General features: G+C 41.0%; 1 protein-coding gene across 1 annotated transcript; it reads right to left on the reverse strand.

Annotated features, from left to right (window-relative positions):
- Nucleotides 1–4,880: 4,880 nt before the first annotated feature.
- Nucleotides 4,881–15,899, reverse strand: KCNS3 (potassium voltage-gated channel modifier subfamily S member 3). The gene is made up of 3 exons (XM_067544868.1): nucleotides 15,888–15,899; nucleotides 7,416–7,605; nucleotides 4,881–6,714 (listed from the first exon to the last, which is right to left on the reverse strand). The coding sequence occupies exon 3, from the start codon at nucleotides 6,651–6,653 to the stop codon at nucleotides 5,169–5,171; it is 1,485 nt and encodes a 494-aa protein (XP_067400969.1). The 5' UTR covers nucleotides 6,654–6,714; nucleotides 7,416–7,605; nucleotides 15,888–15,899; the 3' UTR covers nucleotides 4,881–5,168.
- Between the last annotated feature and the right edge of the window lie 291 nt (nucleotides 15,900–16,190).

Raw genomic sequence — 16,190 nt, forward strand, 5'->3', positions numbered from 1 at the left:
GGCAGTAAGCAGCCACTTACCCAAGTCCCAGTAACCGATTTAGAGGCATATGGGTTGGCTCTTACTCCTTCTTGACCCCTCGAGTGGTCCTGTAGTTCAAATCACAATATAGCCCTAACTAAATGAAAATTCAAAACTCAACCATCCCTGTCCCAGGTACCTCTGCTGGCCAGGACATCTTTCTGTACTTAGAAGACACTACAGCTCTACAAGTATTGTGGAGCAGCAAAAGGTTGAGTTTTTAATTATGCCTCCTGTATACTGGATTGACTGAGTCTAAACATTTAGGAAATGCATGCTTTAGCAGCATGGCCAAAGCTAAAATGCTAGACAACATTCACAGGCTGTGATGCAATTATTGGTATCACACACCAACTGCATATCCAGGATGTGGTTGTTTTGGTTTTCTTGTCAAGACATCTGCTTTTTGTGTGAAGAGGCACTAATGGCCTCACAAATGCTGTCAGTTAATCAAGGACATTAGAGAATCTCTCCAGAGCTTAACAGTTTTCTTGCAGTTTTGGGGAATGAATATATGCATTAGTGAACGGCATCACGTCAAACGTTCTAAGAAGGGTGCAGGCTGCTAAACTGCTCTCACCAGACAAATCTCTCTTAATCTTTTTGCATTCCCAGGCAGGAGTCAGTTCACATGGAAATCAATGTAGAGTTTGCTTTCTGTGAAGAGGTAATGTATGCTTCTAATTTCCAGCTAACCATATTTACAAGTCTATGATCATTTGGATGTGCCAGTTATTAGGCCCATAATGTTTACTCAGACTGCTGCGCTTGCTTTTTGCTGCATTTTGGCCTCTCTTACAATAAGCAAATAGGGGTATTGTTTTAAAAGCTTTAAACACAGCTCAAAGATATGACAAGATAACAAATCAGTAACATCTCCATTATGTCCTACCTGCACCTTTCATTCAACTAGTTAGCAGCAACTCCAATTTCAGGCAGAATCTCTTTTTGGGATAAGGACAGCACTATTTATTTTGTGACTGAGCCAAAAAAACAAAATATAGATACTCAGGATGGTGAGAGGAAGTAATAAAAGAGAGCAGTGAAGGAGAAAGCAAGAGATGGGTTGGGAGTTTTTTCTTTCCCCTCATCCTATCACTTTTCTCGTTTTCTTTTTTTCTCATTCCATTGCCTCCTTCCCCCTTCCTTTTCTATTCTTTTCTCAGCTTCCCATCCTTTCTATTGATCTCTTCAACTTTCTTCTGTGCCTTCCCCTTCTCCTGACATAAAAAATGGCAGCAGCAATATAGCATGGCATGAGACAATCAGATACCACTGGTATTTGACTAGGGAGAAGACATTCTGATACAGACCTCCCACTGGTAGTCATTCAAACTAGGAAGCACAGAACACCGCATTGGTGTATTTGTCTACTACACTCAGGCACAATTCCACAAAGGTGGATGTTATTGTGCAAAAATGTTCAATATTGAGTATCAAAAGAAAAAACTCCTGCAAGTGAGACACAGAAATAATGACAGGCTGATAAACTGTTTTGCAGAATGAAAAAGAATCTCTCCGATATAAACTGGAATGCACATCCTAACAAAACTCTCTTATCTACTATGGTATCTGAAATATAACAGCTGGATGAATACATCTTAAGAAACATCTTGAAAGGGAAAAACGTACAACGCCTGGAAATATAAAAGTAAAGCAAGGAGTAACCATGATGTACTTTGTATTAGTTATAGTGTATGTCTAAGTCAAGACCAAATGTTAGGAAGACACACAAAACAACACAAGAAATAACCCCCTTGGTACACTAAATGCCACCAATAGAAGGAAGCCTCAATGCTTATTAGGGTGGGGGATGTGCACAAGTGAGCCTTAGATTCAGTGACAGTGGGGGAGCCACACATCATCTTTGTCCTGCTCTGGGACTCAGTGAAGGCCAGACATAGTTTCAGGGCTTAAGTGCAGGTAAGACACTGCTCTGCCGTATAGGACACCAGGGAATCTGGAAAGCTGCTTTCAGTATGGATCTGGAGCCAAATTCTGCTCCCCGTTACACCAGAGTATCTCCACAGATTCTAGTGGAGTTGCTTTGGTCTTACACCAATATGCAGCACCTCGAAAAAGAATTTGGCACCTTGTAGTTTACCGAAGCACATCAGTGAGATTCTACTGTGACAAGAGAAAGATGAAAGAAGTAAAGCAGAATACAGTGCCAGGGCATCTCCAAATCCACACCCCTTTAGAAGAGGCAGAGGTGAAACTGTAGCAATTTACCAACCCTCCTTCCCCATAAATAACTAATCAGGGCATCAGGCAATGAGTATTTAAAGTCAGAGCCTTGCTGATTCTTTCTCCTGGACACAGAACACAAAATCCAGATAGAAATAAGCCATTTCTTTTAGAAAATACCAAGGGTGAAATTCTGGCTCCATTTAAGTCAATGGGACTTTTGACTTCAGAGGATCCAGGATTTCACCCCAGGAGTCTAAATGATGAACAGTAGATGAAATGTGAGTGAATATGTATTCTATTTTCTAGAGCACAGCTGTGAAAATGAATGGTGTAGTCTAAAATCCATCCATATGTTTAAAAAAAACATCCAAAGGAAGTTAAACAATTAGAGTGCGCCGTGACAGCCTTAAGAAGGTTTCATGGCAGCAACCAAGAATTTTCACTAAAATTTCTTTTACTGCAAAACTACAGTTGAAGCTAAGCTTTACCATGGAAAAGCCACTTAAGCAGTGATTCTTGTATAATGCTTTATATGTAGAACACAGAACAATGTTTTCATATTTCTTTCCAACTATCTATAGTGATTTTCTTAAGAGTTCGCTGAGGAAAGGCTGTAATAGCACTTTAGTGTGCAGTATGGCATTTTGCATTGCTTTAGATATAGTTCCTCCTGCTGAAATGCAATCGATTTATACGGAAAGGCTACAGAGTTTCTTCGGGCACTCAGTGATTCCTGGGATGTTGGGTTACTGCTTCTGGTTTGTGTTAAATATCCCTGTCTATGAAAACAGTAATGTATATTATGGCATTTTTGTATCACTAATTGCCCCATGAGAATGAGGCATATTTATGGCTAAGTTCTGCCCTTGGTGGGGTAATCGAGAGAACTGGTTTTCTTGTCTTAACTGTCAGTGAAACATCATGCACATTTATGGCACTATATAAAGAATGGGCCAAATTCTGAAGTCCCTACACAGCCTGAAATACTTTCCACAAGTCCTGCACAGCTAGTCTGGGCTCAGCCTGAAGGATCTAAGGGGAAGGAATCCTCCTCTCCACGTACAGTCTGGCAGGTCATCCACTCTGCTGTCTTGGAGCCTATAATGTGGGGCGGGAGCAGAGTCAGTGTATCTGTGTGTATTCACATCTAACCAGCCCATCTCTGCTCCTGGCTGACCTGCCCTGCTCAGCCTCCCTGGAGCATGTATGAAGTACACCAGTTACACTGCCTCTAGGGCACTCTGCACCTATTGAGGATCTGGGCATTGAGGAGCTACTGAACCCAGAGCTCAAATGAGTTTGGGGAACTACTAATGAAAAACAGGGACAGGAGTGAGAATCACAGGGTCTAAAGCAAGGATCCAGGGGGGACACCAAACAGAGAACCTCAGACAGCTCCCCCTGCTCCTTGATGACATCCAGGGAGCCAACGGACATGGTCCAGAGGAACTCTGCCCGGAGAGGGAAGAGGAGCAGAAATAGGCCCCACAGTCACAGAGCACCTCCTCATCCAGCTTCCTCCTCCTGGTATAGTGGATGGCTACCTTGGCCAGATCCAGGAGGAGATTGACGAGGAGGAGTCATGACTTTGTGGGGCCATGGATGGGGTGTGCAAGGATCAGGAGGTGCAGGGAAAAGTGGAGCCAAAACCTATTAGGAGAAGGCTCTGGAAGAGCCGGAAAAGGGGCTGAAACCTGGCGCACTCAAGGTAGACATGTGCCAGGTCTCCCTCATGCTGCAGAAAGGACAGGTGTCGGCGGAGGTGATGAGCTGCCCCAGTTACACGCCCATGCTCTGTGAAGGAGCCACCAACTGATATCCCCAGTGGGTAGGGCACTCTGCAGATGCTGAATAAGATCTAGTCTTCAGTTTTTATTTCATCCATAGACAAAATTCCCACTACTTCAATAAGCTTTCTGCCTGAGTCAAGACTATAGGCCTCAGGATTCGGCCCCAAATTAATAATAAACATGAAGTATTCCTCCAGAAAATACTTCTCTTTTCTCCTCCCACACCCTTGCCCACAGCTTCCTTTATGCTGCTCTTGGGGGAAAGGACTGTGCTCAACCATGCCAAAAGAGCAGGGCTTTCCAGGTCCAGTACTGCTTCAGCCCTTGTTCTGTCTCAGCCTTAATGTGGAGTCTGAAGACCACATCACAGGCACCCTATCCCACCACCCCAGGCTATAAATTTTGTGCTGGACCTTTTAGAGGTGCACACAGGATCTCCTGCATAGTGTTTTACCGCCATTTTCCACTGCCTTTATACAGGTGTTACAGACTATACAAGGAATAGAAAAATATGCTCAGTGTATATAATTTATTTTTTAAAATCTAAGATGTATTCTGATTTTGGAAGGAAATTTATAAATATTATGCTGCCATGGAGTAATAACATAATGTACCAAAAAATTCCCCATCCTGCATGAGGAAGTTTATTAGGTTCCTAATCTCCTGGTCTATTTAGTGAACATAGTTTTACATGTATTTTAATGGGGCTTTTTTTTTTTTTTTTTTTTTTTGGGGGGGGGGGAGGGGGGGCAAGTGTACTTGCATGTAGAAACTTCACTTAATTGTGCTATATTTTGTACATATTAGTAATCTGCAGTTGCCTAAACAGCAGTAAATTACAAAAAAACATTCTGTATAAATGAGACTGCTGCAGCAACAAACATTAGACTTGCATTTAATTTATGTCATTTTTCAGCTTTTTCCATCCCAACACTCCCAAAATGCATAGCACTAGTCATGTGAAAACTAAATTGCCATATGAGGTATATTTTTAAGCCTCATCTAAACAATAAAGCTTGTGTAACAAAATAAGAGCAAAGAATGTCTAAATATGGCTGAGAGTTAAGTACCCTGAGAATTAAGTGCTCTTAAATTCACTGGAGTTTATAAATCTGCATTAACCAAATATCTGAAAACAGAAATAAAGGAAAGAGAAAGTGATTCAACTCATTTTCCTGTACCATTCTTTACAGATGTTGTGTTATAAACATCCTCAATATCTTGAATGCTGGAGGCATCTGTTGAATCTTGATCGCTGGCTACAATTCCTACTGAAGAAAGGCTAGAAATGAAGGAGTTCATCCTTTTTGCATAAATATCCCTAATGTTATAATAAGGTAGCTCATTACATTTCTCTTTGTGATCATTATTGGATTGGTCTACATCAATATCCTTTTGCTTTTGATAGTATTTAGAAAACTTGTTGAAAATTATAGTGATTGGAAGGGCCACCACTAATATTCCACAGATTATACAAATGCTACCAATGAATTTTCCTGGTAGTGTAACTGGGAAAGTGTCTCCATAGCCGACAGTGGTCATGCTGATAGTTGCCCACCACCAGCAGACCGGGATGCTGTGCAGTTCTGATGTGTCATCGTCTTTTTCCACTGAGTAGACCAAAACTGAAAATATAGAAATCCCAACAGAAAGAAACAAAAGCAAAAGTCCAACTTCATGGTAACTATGTCTCAAAGTGGCACCTAAAGACCGCAGTCCTACAGAGTGCCTTGCCAGTTTCAGGATGCGAAATATCCTCATTAGCCGTAGGATCTGAACCACTTTCCCCATATTCTCAATGTCTTCGCTTTCTTCTTCCTTTGTGTCCACAGCCAACGTGGCATAAAATGGAATAATAGAGACAAAATCAATGATGTTCAGAGGGTTTTTCCAGAACTTCTTTTGACTTGGAGCAGCAACGAGCCTTATCACTAACTCAGCGGTGAACCAGACGATGCACGCTATCTCCACTGCTTCCAAAACAGGGTCTTCAATCTCTCGGTCATTGGCATCCCACCTTTGGAACTCTGGCATGCTATGGATACACATGGCCACAATTGATGCTAGCACTACACTCAAGGAAGAAATTGCAATTAGCTTGGCTGATAAGCTGTACCCAGGGTTTTCCATTCTGATCCATACTTTCTTTCGTATTTCACCAAGCCATAGTTTATCAAATTTCTCCAGCTCTTTATCAAACATGGATGATTCTTCATTGGAAGAGTCTATACTTCTGTCATTGCTTTTCTGATCCCAGTCCTTATCTTGACCTTCTTCTTTCCTTTCTTGATACCTATTGCTACAGCAAGAATCAATAAACAGCTCGTTGATCCCCCAGTACTCTATTTCCTGGCAGAAGGAGAAGACACAAAGTTCCTCCATGACGTGCAGTTTACCTGTATAGTAAAAATTCAAAACATATCGAAACAAAGAAGGATTCCTATCAAAGTAATATTCCTTGTCTGCAACACTGTAATCATCACACAGTTCCAGGATAGCCTCTTCAGAATGGCATCTGAGCAGTTTTCCAAGTCTGGTATGGGGAAATCGAAGCAAAGTATTTTGATCAACTGTTTGCTTAAAGCCACCCACATTCAAGTGGATAAGTTCCTCATCTTTCCCAGGTCTATGGAAAAACTCACCATAAACCATTTTGAACACAGTAGTTCTGTTGCTGGCTTCCAAGGCACTAACCCATAAGATTACATTGCACCTAAAAGAATATAAGATATTATTAGACAATTTAATTCAGTTTTGCTCTTGCTGCAATTATTTTTCAATCTCCATTTACTGTGAAATACTAAATTGAAAAATAAAAAATGAACGAAAAAATAAATACATTTTTTAACATTTCTACTAAAGTTAACTTTAATTAGTCTGATTACTTATTAAATCAGACTTAGCAAACTTGAATAAAATAGATTCTGGTTCAGCATTAATCTTTTTTTCTTCTTCTTTTATTATTACTCTTATTCTCTAGTAATATCATATTTAAATTAACATTCATTCTGAAAATTACAATGAACTTAGAAATGTTGGGAATAAAGGGAAAATATACTCAGACGATTAAGCATTTAGGGCCAGATCTTGAGCAGGAGTTAATGAGTTTTGAAATCAAGGGAGCTGCATCAATTTAAACAAGCTGAAAATGTGGGCCTTACTATCTCATTCTTGTTGATATTATTTGCTCCAAGGTGGCACGCTATTATTTCTTACATGATGCCAACACATCTTAATCTACACCCTTCCCTAGAAGGGCATTCTACATTCCTGTCACTCTTTGGCTGAAAACATTTCAAGAGTCTGTTTTAAACAGACTTTCTTCATTTGCCTTTCCTGCTCTTGCACACATTTGGATATCTACATTCATGAAGATTCCACTATAGGTATTTTGCTACCTGCCTTGCTACTCACCTGTAGTGATGCAAAGTTCTTCCTTAAGATCTTTATCAGTTCCAAAAGCACCTCCTACTCTGCCACAGCATGTCTACAAATGCTCTGGTTATGCCGATAAACTGGCGATGAAATGTCATTTCTGGAAATAGCAGCTTCCAGAGATGGCACTTCCAGAAATATTTTGTCTCAGGCAAGTAAAAGGGGATACCTGTAGGTAGACACAAGTTATGGTCATTTTAATATTTACATACCTTCATCAGAAATGTATTATTCAGGCCTGACTGGATACAAAAGGCACATGATGTCATACCATATAAAATGTCTCCTGAAAAAGTCAACAGACATTACCCTTGGCTTTCTTTGTTCGTGATAAGCCTTTGCTTTGGAGTCAAAATTGGCTGGCCTGATACTTTCCATGCAATATTTAATTTGTAATGAAAGAAGTGTTGGGGTTCAAGCAATTTATTTTATTTTCATAACTGATGCAGCAAGCCCAGTGGTGCCAGGGCTATGAACTGCCAAGCCTAGAGGTGCCAGGGCTCAGTTCTGGCAAACCCTGGCACAAATTAAGCATGGTTTCCATGTGAATATATGACTTCTGATCTCTGTGACAGTACAAATCTCTCTGAGCTCATGATCTAGGATACTTAGATGTTTGTTTCCTGTATGTCAATTTATTTTACTTCAATTTAATTAGGATGGCAATGAATTTTAAATGCCACTAGAGAGGAGGTATTCTACCTCTCATATGTCAGTGTGCTGAATTTATTATTATGCAGATTATGTCTTCTAACTGAATTGTTTGGGTTTTTTTTAATGGTCCAGTTTTCATGCCATTCACTCCTTTGTCTCTCCCTTGAGACTGCTGCAAAGTTGTTAATTATTACCAATTTTGAGGGGTGAGGCGTTATTATGATATGGGCCTTTATTCCCTGAGCACTGCTCCCAGACCATGGGACTCATTCAATACAGCTCAAATCAAGGATTACTAACAATCTCAGACAATCACTAATTTGTGGTAGCTGGTTGCAAGACCTTGCTGTCTGAGGAGAAGGGATGGTACCAAGGATCTCTGTACATCTCCAAGTGGCACAAGGCATGGTGAGACACTGCTGGAATAATATCACTGCAATGCTGATTTCGTCAAATCCAGGAGAAAATAGGCCAATCCAAGCCTCACGCCAGTTTTTAAATAGGAGAGGAGGTATCCAGTCAATTTGACCCCTGAGCAGTGGAGGACACAGAGGTAGACAGACAGGTTGGTCATAGGCATCTGCAGAGCAGTGTGCAATAGCAGTTGGAGGACTGCCAAAGTAGTGCACAAAAGCATTGTATGCACAGGAACAGAAAACTGCACAAGCTGAATTCCACTTTGAAAATGAAGGTCAGAATTCACAGTAAAGCAGGAGTAAGTATGCTTTAAGAGCTTGTAGTGCTTCAGGGAAGTCGCTATCTATGCCAATGGTAGGGGTTCTCTCATCAATGTAGGTAAGCTACTGCTTCTCGGGGAGGTAGATAGATCAATGGTCCACCTAGTGCTGTCTACACCAGGGGTTAGGTCAGTTTAAGTGCATCATCCGAGGCTGTGGATTTTTCGCACTCTTGGCAACGTAATTATACCGACCTAATTTCCTACTGTAGACCAGGCCAAAGAATTTTGCAGTGTGTGTATGCAGGTATTTTCAATAAGCACTAATTTGAGGTGGTGTGAACTAAATCCCCCATGCGGCCACACCCTGACAATCTTCAATTATTACCAGCTAATCTGGATCAGGATAGATACAAACTGATTATTTAAAAAAAAAAAAAAAAAAAATCAGATATTTAAAATTAATACAACTTAAAAAAAAATAAACTTATTTAAAACTAAATTTAAAATGATAACCTGTATTAAGGCCTAAAATTGATTATAATCTAGTAAACTCATTTAAATTAAATACAAATATTCAAGCAGTGCATATTTGCTGCCAAAGTTTTAAAGTTCCATAACTAGTTCATTTAAAGTTGAGAAATTGATTCAGAGTTGAAAAAGCAGGAAAACTTGTTTTCCTCTTCCAGTCTAGTCAGAGCTGTCTTTAGGGTGGAGGGAACTGGGGCGACTGCCCAAAGCCCTGCACTTTGGGGGGGCCCCGTGCCAGACAGGGCAGGAGGTGAGCGGCTGCCACCAGCGTCCCAGCTTTCTGTCAGAACCCTCCAGGGGACAGACAGCTGCAGCCCACCTCCCAGCTGGGAGCAGAGACCAGGCGGGAGCCAGGCAGGGAACCCACACAGTATGATTTGCCCTGGGCCCCGCACCCCCAGGGTGTGTGAGAGTTGTGAGAGGATGAAATCTACTACTTCTAAAATCTTGAATGACATGGTGATCAGAAACAATCAGTTCAATTCACCTACTCCCTTTATTTAATAAATCAATTAATTTAAATAAAAAATAAATTAATAAAATTAATGAAAACATGTTCTTATGTATCTACCATATTTAAGGTAGTTTTATTTAATAAAAAGTTTTAATTTAATTCTAATTTCCATCCAAGTGCAGTTTGAGACAACTCACAAGTAAAAAAAAAAAAAAAAATCGAGTAAATAAGTAATGTGTCATTCACCATTGTCTAACATTAAAAAACAAAAGTACAACTTAGAAAAACTAAACAAAAACAAAAAAAAACCCAAACAAACTTAGAAAAACAAAAAATAGTACAATTTAGAAATCTAAATAAATATATGTTCAGCTACATAATTGTTTAATAGAGGTGTGTAGATATAATGTATCCTTCGCAAAGAAGTTAGCAAAGAAGTACCAAATTTAGTGTAAAAGCTACTTTTAGTTACAAATCTACATGTTTTAATTGTTACCACCCAATGAAAAATCATCCTTTCTTTAGAAAAATAAAGTATAAATGCAAAACAAGATTCAATCAATAATTTAAATCAAGGGTTCCAATTTACTTATTTAAACCAAGATTAATTCCCCTGAGCCATCCAGATCTCCCTGCAACTGAATTTAAAAGAGAGAAATGACTTGGGGAGAGGATTCCATGAGACAGAGCAAATTCCCAGGTCCATTTTGGAGACACCCAGGCTGAGGTTTGGATGGAATTTAGAGAGCTGAATGTCATGCGAGCATTAAGTATATGGTGAATCCCATTTCCCCATCACCACCAACCACAGTTCCATGGGTCACGTGCAACAACTGTGTATGTGGGTTACAATCCCCTTTCTTAAGTATCTCTGGATTCTGCTTGTCTAATCCAGAGCTAGTCACTGCTACACCTGACATAGACAGGGCTCCACACCAATTCTGCTCTCATGGGAGTTGAGATGATTTCCCTTACTCCCCAAAATTCACTCTTCTCAAATGGGAAAATCCTGCCCTGCAGCTGAACAGGGGCTCAACTTTTCACTCTGTAAGGTGCAGCTCTGATGGAGGGAATCAGTTCTAGTCCACAGCTCCCAGCAGCACTTACTGGCACTCAGGGCAGTGGCTCTGCATGAGGCATAGAGGAAGCTAAACTTGCTGCACTAAAACTGAGGTTCTACCACCGCAGCATGCAGGAATAGGACAGGGCAACAGCTTCAGAGTCCCTCTCCCATAAGGTTTACAGGTATACAGCCTGCAGGGAGGGGATTCCACTGTGAGCTGGGTTTAGCGCTCAAACTAAGGAGGCCAGCCACTGGCAGGACAAGGGAAGAGGAGCAGCTTGAGAGACTTTCCCCCTTCTCCAGCCACTGTGCATCAGAGAAAGGAAAGGGAGCAGTAGATGGTAGCAAGAGAGCAGGGGACTCTCACCGGGGGGAAAGGAGAAACAAGGGTGCCCAGGAGGAAGGGGAGCAATGGCAGATGAGTGTGTCAAGATGGAGGATAACATGAGGACAGAGATGAAGAGGAAGCAACAAAGGGAGACAGAGAGGGAACTCCAAAAGTAAAGGGAAGGCGGAGGCCAGACAGGGAGAAGAGGCGACTGGAAATACAATCTCATCTGGTGGATGGAGACCTAGAGCATTCCAGGATAGAGAAAGAGATTGAGAGAAAAAAAAAAAAAACAGAAGCAAAATAGCTTCACTCCAGACTGTAAAAGTTTCTTTCAGCTCCCACTCCAACTTCTTAGCACAGGCAGCCATAGGAAGCTTAGAAGGAGAACAGCCTCTCCTCCACCCCACTGCCCCAAATTTTTGAACTTCTCACCTTGTTCATTTTTTAAATTTCCCCAGCTGAAAGAGTTTGTGGGGGGTAAGAACCACTACATAAAAACAAAAGTAAAGTCTTACATAAAACCAATCATGGACCAGACCAGACTGTTGGCCAGATTCTCCACTGGTGTAAATCAGTTCAGCTCCATTGACTTTTTAATGGAGCTCCTGTGATTTACACCAGCTGAGGGTCTGGCCCCATGTTTACTTTTTATAGTATCAGTAGAGACAACGATTTAATTTAATGTGTGTCAGAGAAGCTCCTGCTGCTCAGAGCAGCATCAATTTCCCCTAGTTGACACGAAGTTAAGCCATTCTTGCACTTCTGTTTGAGTACATATTTATCACTTTGATGCTTTTATTATTTGCTGGAGAGTTAGGAAAGAAGAAAATAAAATGTACACAGCTCAGGGTGGGCAGACCTTTCAGGGAATGCTCCAATGTGTGGCTTTGTTGTCTGGGTTTTTTTTAAACACCTATCTACAGCTCTCTGTATGCTGAGGTTACGAAGTATTTTCAGAGTCATTAATCTCTTGCTCTTCTCGCCTCCATCCCCTCCACATACATTTTGTTCAGGGCTGTCAAAAGCATCAGTAGAGAGCTACACAACTCTGTTCTACCTTTTCTCACATTTTCTTTAATTTTCTACAGCAGTAGAAACTTTTCCACACCAGTAGAAACAGAAGATCCAATGCTAAAATCCTTATGCAAAAGACCTTGTCTACACTGCAGGTTACTTCAGTATAATTTATGTCGCTCAGCGGTGTGAGTAATCCACACCCTGAGTCAAATAAATTATCCCAATCTAGGAAACAGTGTAGACAGCGCTATGTCAGCAGGTGAGCTTCTCCCACCAACGTAACTACCACCTCTTATGGAGGCAGGAGTTATTAAGCCAATGGAAGCGCTCTCATCCATTTAGATCATCTCCACCACAAGCCTACAGCAGCGCAGCTGCATGCTGCTTAAAGTACTGTAGTGTAGATGTAGTCTAACTATTCCTAATTCATGTGACTGGTGCCATCAGAACCAAAGGGAAACCAGCAAGACTATTTGCGTGAGTAAGGACTACTCACTCCTATAAGGATTGTGGGATCAAGCCCAGTACTTGTTAATTACCCAAACACACTAGTAGTTTTAATTCTACAATAGAAGATGTGTAGCCAGAGGGAGTTTTGTTTATGCATTTTGTTCATCACACACCTCAATCAGCTCTTGTATTGGAACTGAGGAAACTGCCATTCTTCAGTGGGAAAATAGCTTTTCATTTGTTGATAATATTACAAAGCCCTTTAAATGACTTCTTTTAAAATTAAAAACTACATTGATGTGTATTTTTAGTAATTGGATGAACTACTGCGCAATCAAGATCAGTGCCCCATTGTGCTAAGGCACTGAGCATAGTAAGAGACAGACTGTAAACTGTTCAAGCCAAAGACTAATTAGACAAGACGGAAAAGGAAGTACTATTATCTCCATTTTATAGATGAGAAACCACGGTGCAGAGAGCTTACATGATTTATCTACTCCATTGAGATCATAACTACAGTCTTGCATACACCTACAAAAAGGAAACTTTCTAGATAATAAATTGATAACAGGAGTTATGCTCACTGAGTGTTTTCCAAAGTCACATGCCTTTGCGGCCTTGTAGGCCTGATTCTGACACCTGTAGACTGAGAAGCACCTTGCTCCATTCATGGAATAAGAGTCAGAATCCAACCCTTAAATGGTTTTCCACTTCATTCATGGTCCTGAGGCAAATTCTGCTTTCACACCAGTATAAATCCAGAATACCTTATCTGAAGTCTCAGGAGTGACTCTGGATTTACATCGATGTCAATTCAAATAGGCTTTATTTGTTTATTAATCTCTAGTGGGTAATATTTAGCTTTGTTTAAGTGATACCTTAGTGCTCTGACCTTAACATCTTAGCTTCAATGCCAATTCAATGGAAATACTGGGCCAAATATTAGCTCTCTGGATAGCAACAGGAGTTTTGCCATTGACTTCAATGGGCCATTGGGCCTGAACATGTCTTAATACCTGGTCAAATCCATTTATTTTTATGCTGATCAAGAAAAAATGTAAATTAAATTTGTGATAACTCAGTATACTAAAGAAATAAGATGAAAATTTTGCTCACTGCAGTCTTATAGTCATTGTAACTAAGGAAAGAATTTTTTGAACTTGCAGCATATAACTCCTTAATGATTATGCAGATCATATTTATAATGATGCCTCCATTTGAATAATTCTAGTGAGCAAGCATTTGCCACTTTGTTTTAAGAGGTTAATAACAGATATTAATGCACAGTATACAGGGAAACTGATTTCTGCTTATAAAGGCCCTGATCCAGAGCTCACTGAAGCCCTTCCTTAGATAACAGTGGACTTTGAGTTAGGCCCAGATTGCACAAGAAAGTTTCAAGAAGTCAGGGCAGACTTCTTTCATGGCATGTATTAAATTATTGCTATTTATTATTTGTATTACCATAGCATCAAGAAGCCCCAGTCATGGACCAGGGCCCCCTTGTGCAAGGTGCTGTACAAACAGAAAAACACATCACGCAGACTGCATGGAGCAAAGTTACTTTCTGAGATACTGCCAGCAACTTACTGAAAAAAGTTCCAAAGGTTAAGACCAAGGACAAAACAACTCTGACCATAAAAAAAACCTATACATATATTCAAGTGCACTTGAACAAGAAATGAATAATTAGGTGTGCTGCTGTAGGCAGCACGAGAAAACATTGGAACCTAATTGTTTCTAGTTTAATGATAAACTCTGGCTAGCACTTATACTCTGTGGGAGTGTACGGGGTCTTCTCCCTCCACACCACATGGCCTTCATAAGGGCCAGTATTACAGCTTTTGCAGTCTGGGGACCTCATAACTGTTTCAGAGATGCTTCCCATGAATTCCTCTATGTCCAAAAGGGAGCAAAGAAGTGTGGAAGATAGGCTTCACCCTGTCCACACTTAGGGGAGTAGATCGCATGCCTTAAAAGGATGTTGCAGTTTCCACTGCTCCCAACACTGAGGAATTCCTGCTTCTGTGAGCTCCAGAATGACTCTGGTGCTCCCTCAGAGGTGGGCAAAATACAGCCCATCTAACATTTCTGTGTGGTCCACCATGCAGGGGTGTATCTACAGGTGGGCCTGAGTGGGCCATGGCCCACCCACTTTGAAAGCAGGCCCACCCAATCTGTTGCTTCTGCTGCCAGCACTCTGCTTAAGCCAACCTGGAGCGTCAGGCAGCTTTCAGCCAGTTGCTACCTGAACTTCCGGCTTACAGTCACGTGGCCGGAAGCAGAAAGTTCGGGAAGCAACCGGCCGAGAATCACTAAGCTGCCTGACGTGCCAGTTGCCAAGGTAACTGGAGCATCGGGCATCTTAATTTCTCAGCTGGTCACTTCCCGAACTTCCTGCTTCTGGTCATGTGACTAGAAGCTGGAAATGGACTAGACCCGCAACGACTTACCAAAGTTCGTGGAGCAGCCCCTCTGAAAAAATTATTGCCCACCCCTGCTCTAGGATAATGTGGATCTGCAACACATACAAGACAGGGCTATGCCTTACAGACACAATCTAGTGCTTAAAAGGTGTCATGCTGCTTTAATGGCATATTTGTTTTTGCCACAACCACTATGGTGAGACTTTTTTTTTTAAAGCATTAATTGTCCTGTCAATCACAAACAGGTAAAGAAAAGAAAGCACTTCCATGCTAAAGATTAAATTGATTTATGGTTGGATTGATATCACTGTGTTTTGTTTCTGTATTTCTTTAGCACAGCAAGTACCTATTGATTTTTAGTATTTTATCTTGTGGTCAATTAGTCTGCAGCTATTGTGTGTATGTGTAGGCTCCTCACACATCTCTCCAGAGCTGAGAAGAGATCTTCAAACTTCAAGGACTTTTCTGCTGACTTGAACAAGCAGAACTAACAATGGGACAGATTGTGCTACCATGGAAGTCAAGAGCAATATCCCACTAACTTCAGTGGGAGCAGGATCGGATCCTAACCCGCTAAGCTAACTAAAAGAGTGTAAATACGCCCAAGGACAAGTTTTTCAGAAGTGACTAGTAATTTGAGGAGTTACGGTTTTTTTGGTTCCCGATATGAAAAATCTTAAAGGGGCCTGATTTTCAGAAATGCTGAACATCTGTCCAGTACAGGGATTCAAACTTGGCACCAAAACCACTCAAAGGCCAGATTTCTAAAGACATTTAGGCACCTAAAAATGCAGGCAGGCACCCAGTAGGAATTTCTTAAAGCACCTAGATCTTTATGCATCTAAATACCTTTTAGAATCTTGACCTTTGCCACCAAGTTCAGATTAGGAATGAAACTTCACCCATATTTGGGGGCGTTTGGATCTGGGGAAATAAAAGAGAATAAGCAATGTTTGACTTTTCACTAAGGGTATGTCTACACTGCAATCTGAAGTATCACTGAAGCATGGCTAGGTATACCAGTGCTAGCTTTAACTGCGCAAACCTGGCTAAAAATAGCAGTATAGATGCAGCAGTGAAGGCCTCAGCACAGACTTTACAAGCATTCCTGGGGTTCTAGGTCCCTCCTCATGTTGCTGAAGCCCGCACCAC

The sequence above is a fragment of the Emydura macquarii genome, unplaced genomic scaffold, assembly GCF_026122565.2.
Source record: "Emydura macquarii macquarii isolate MOO-44397 ecotype Brisbane River unplaced genomic scaffold, CSIRO-AGI_Emac_v2 contig_1027, whole genome shotgun sequence".
Classification (NCBI taxonomy): Eukaryota; Metazoa; Chordata; order Testudines; family Chelidae; genus Emydura; species Emydura macquarii.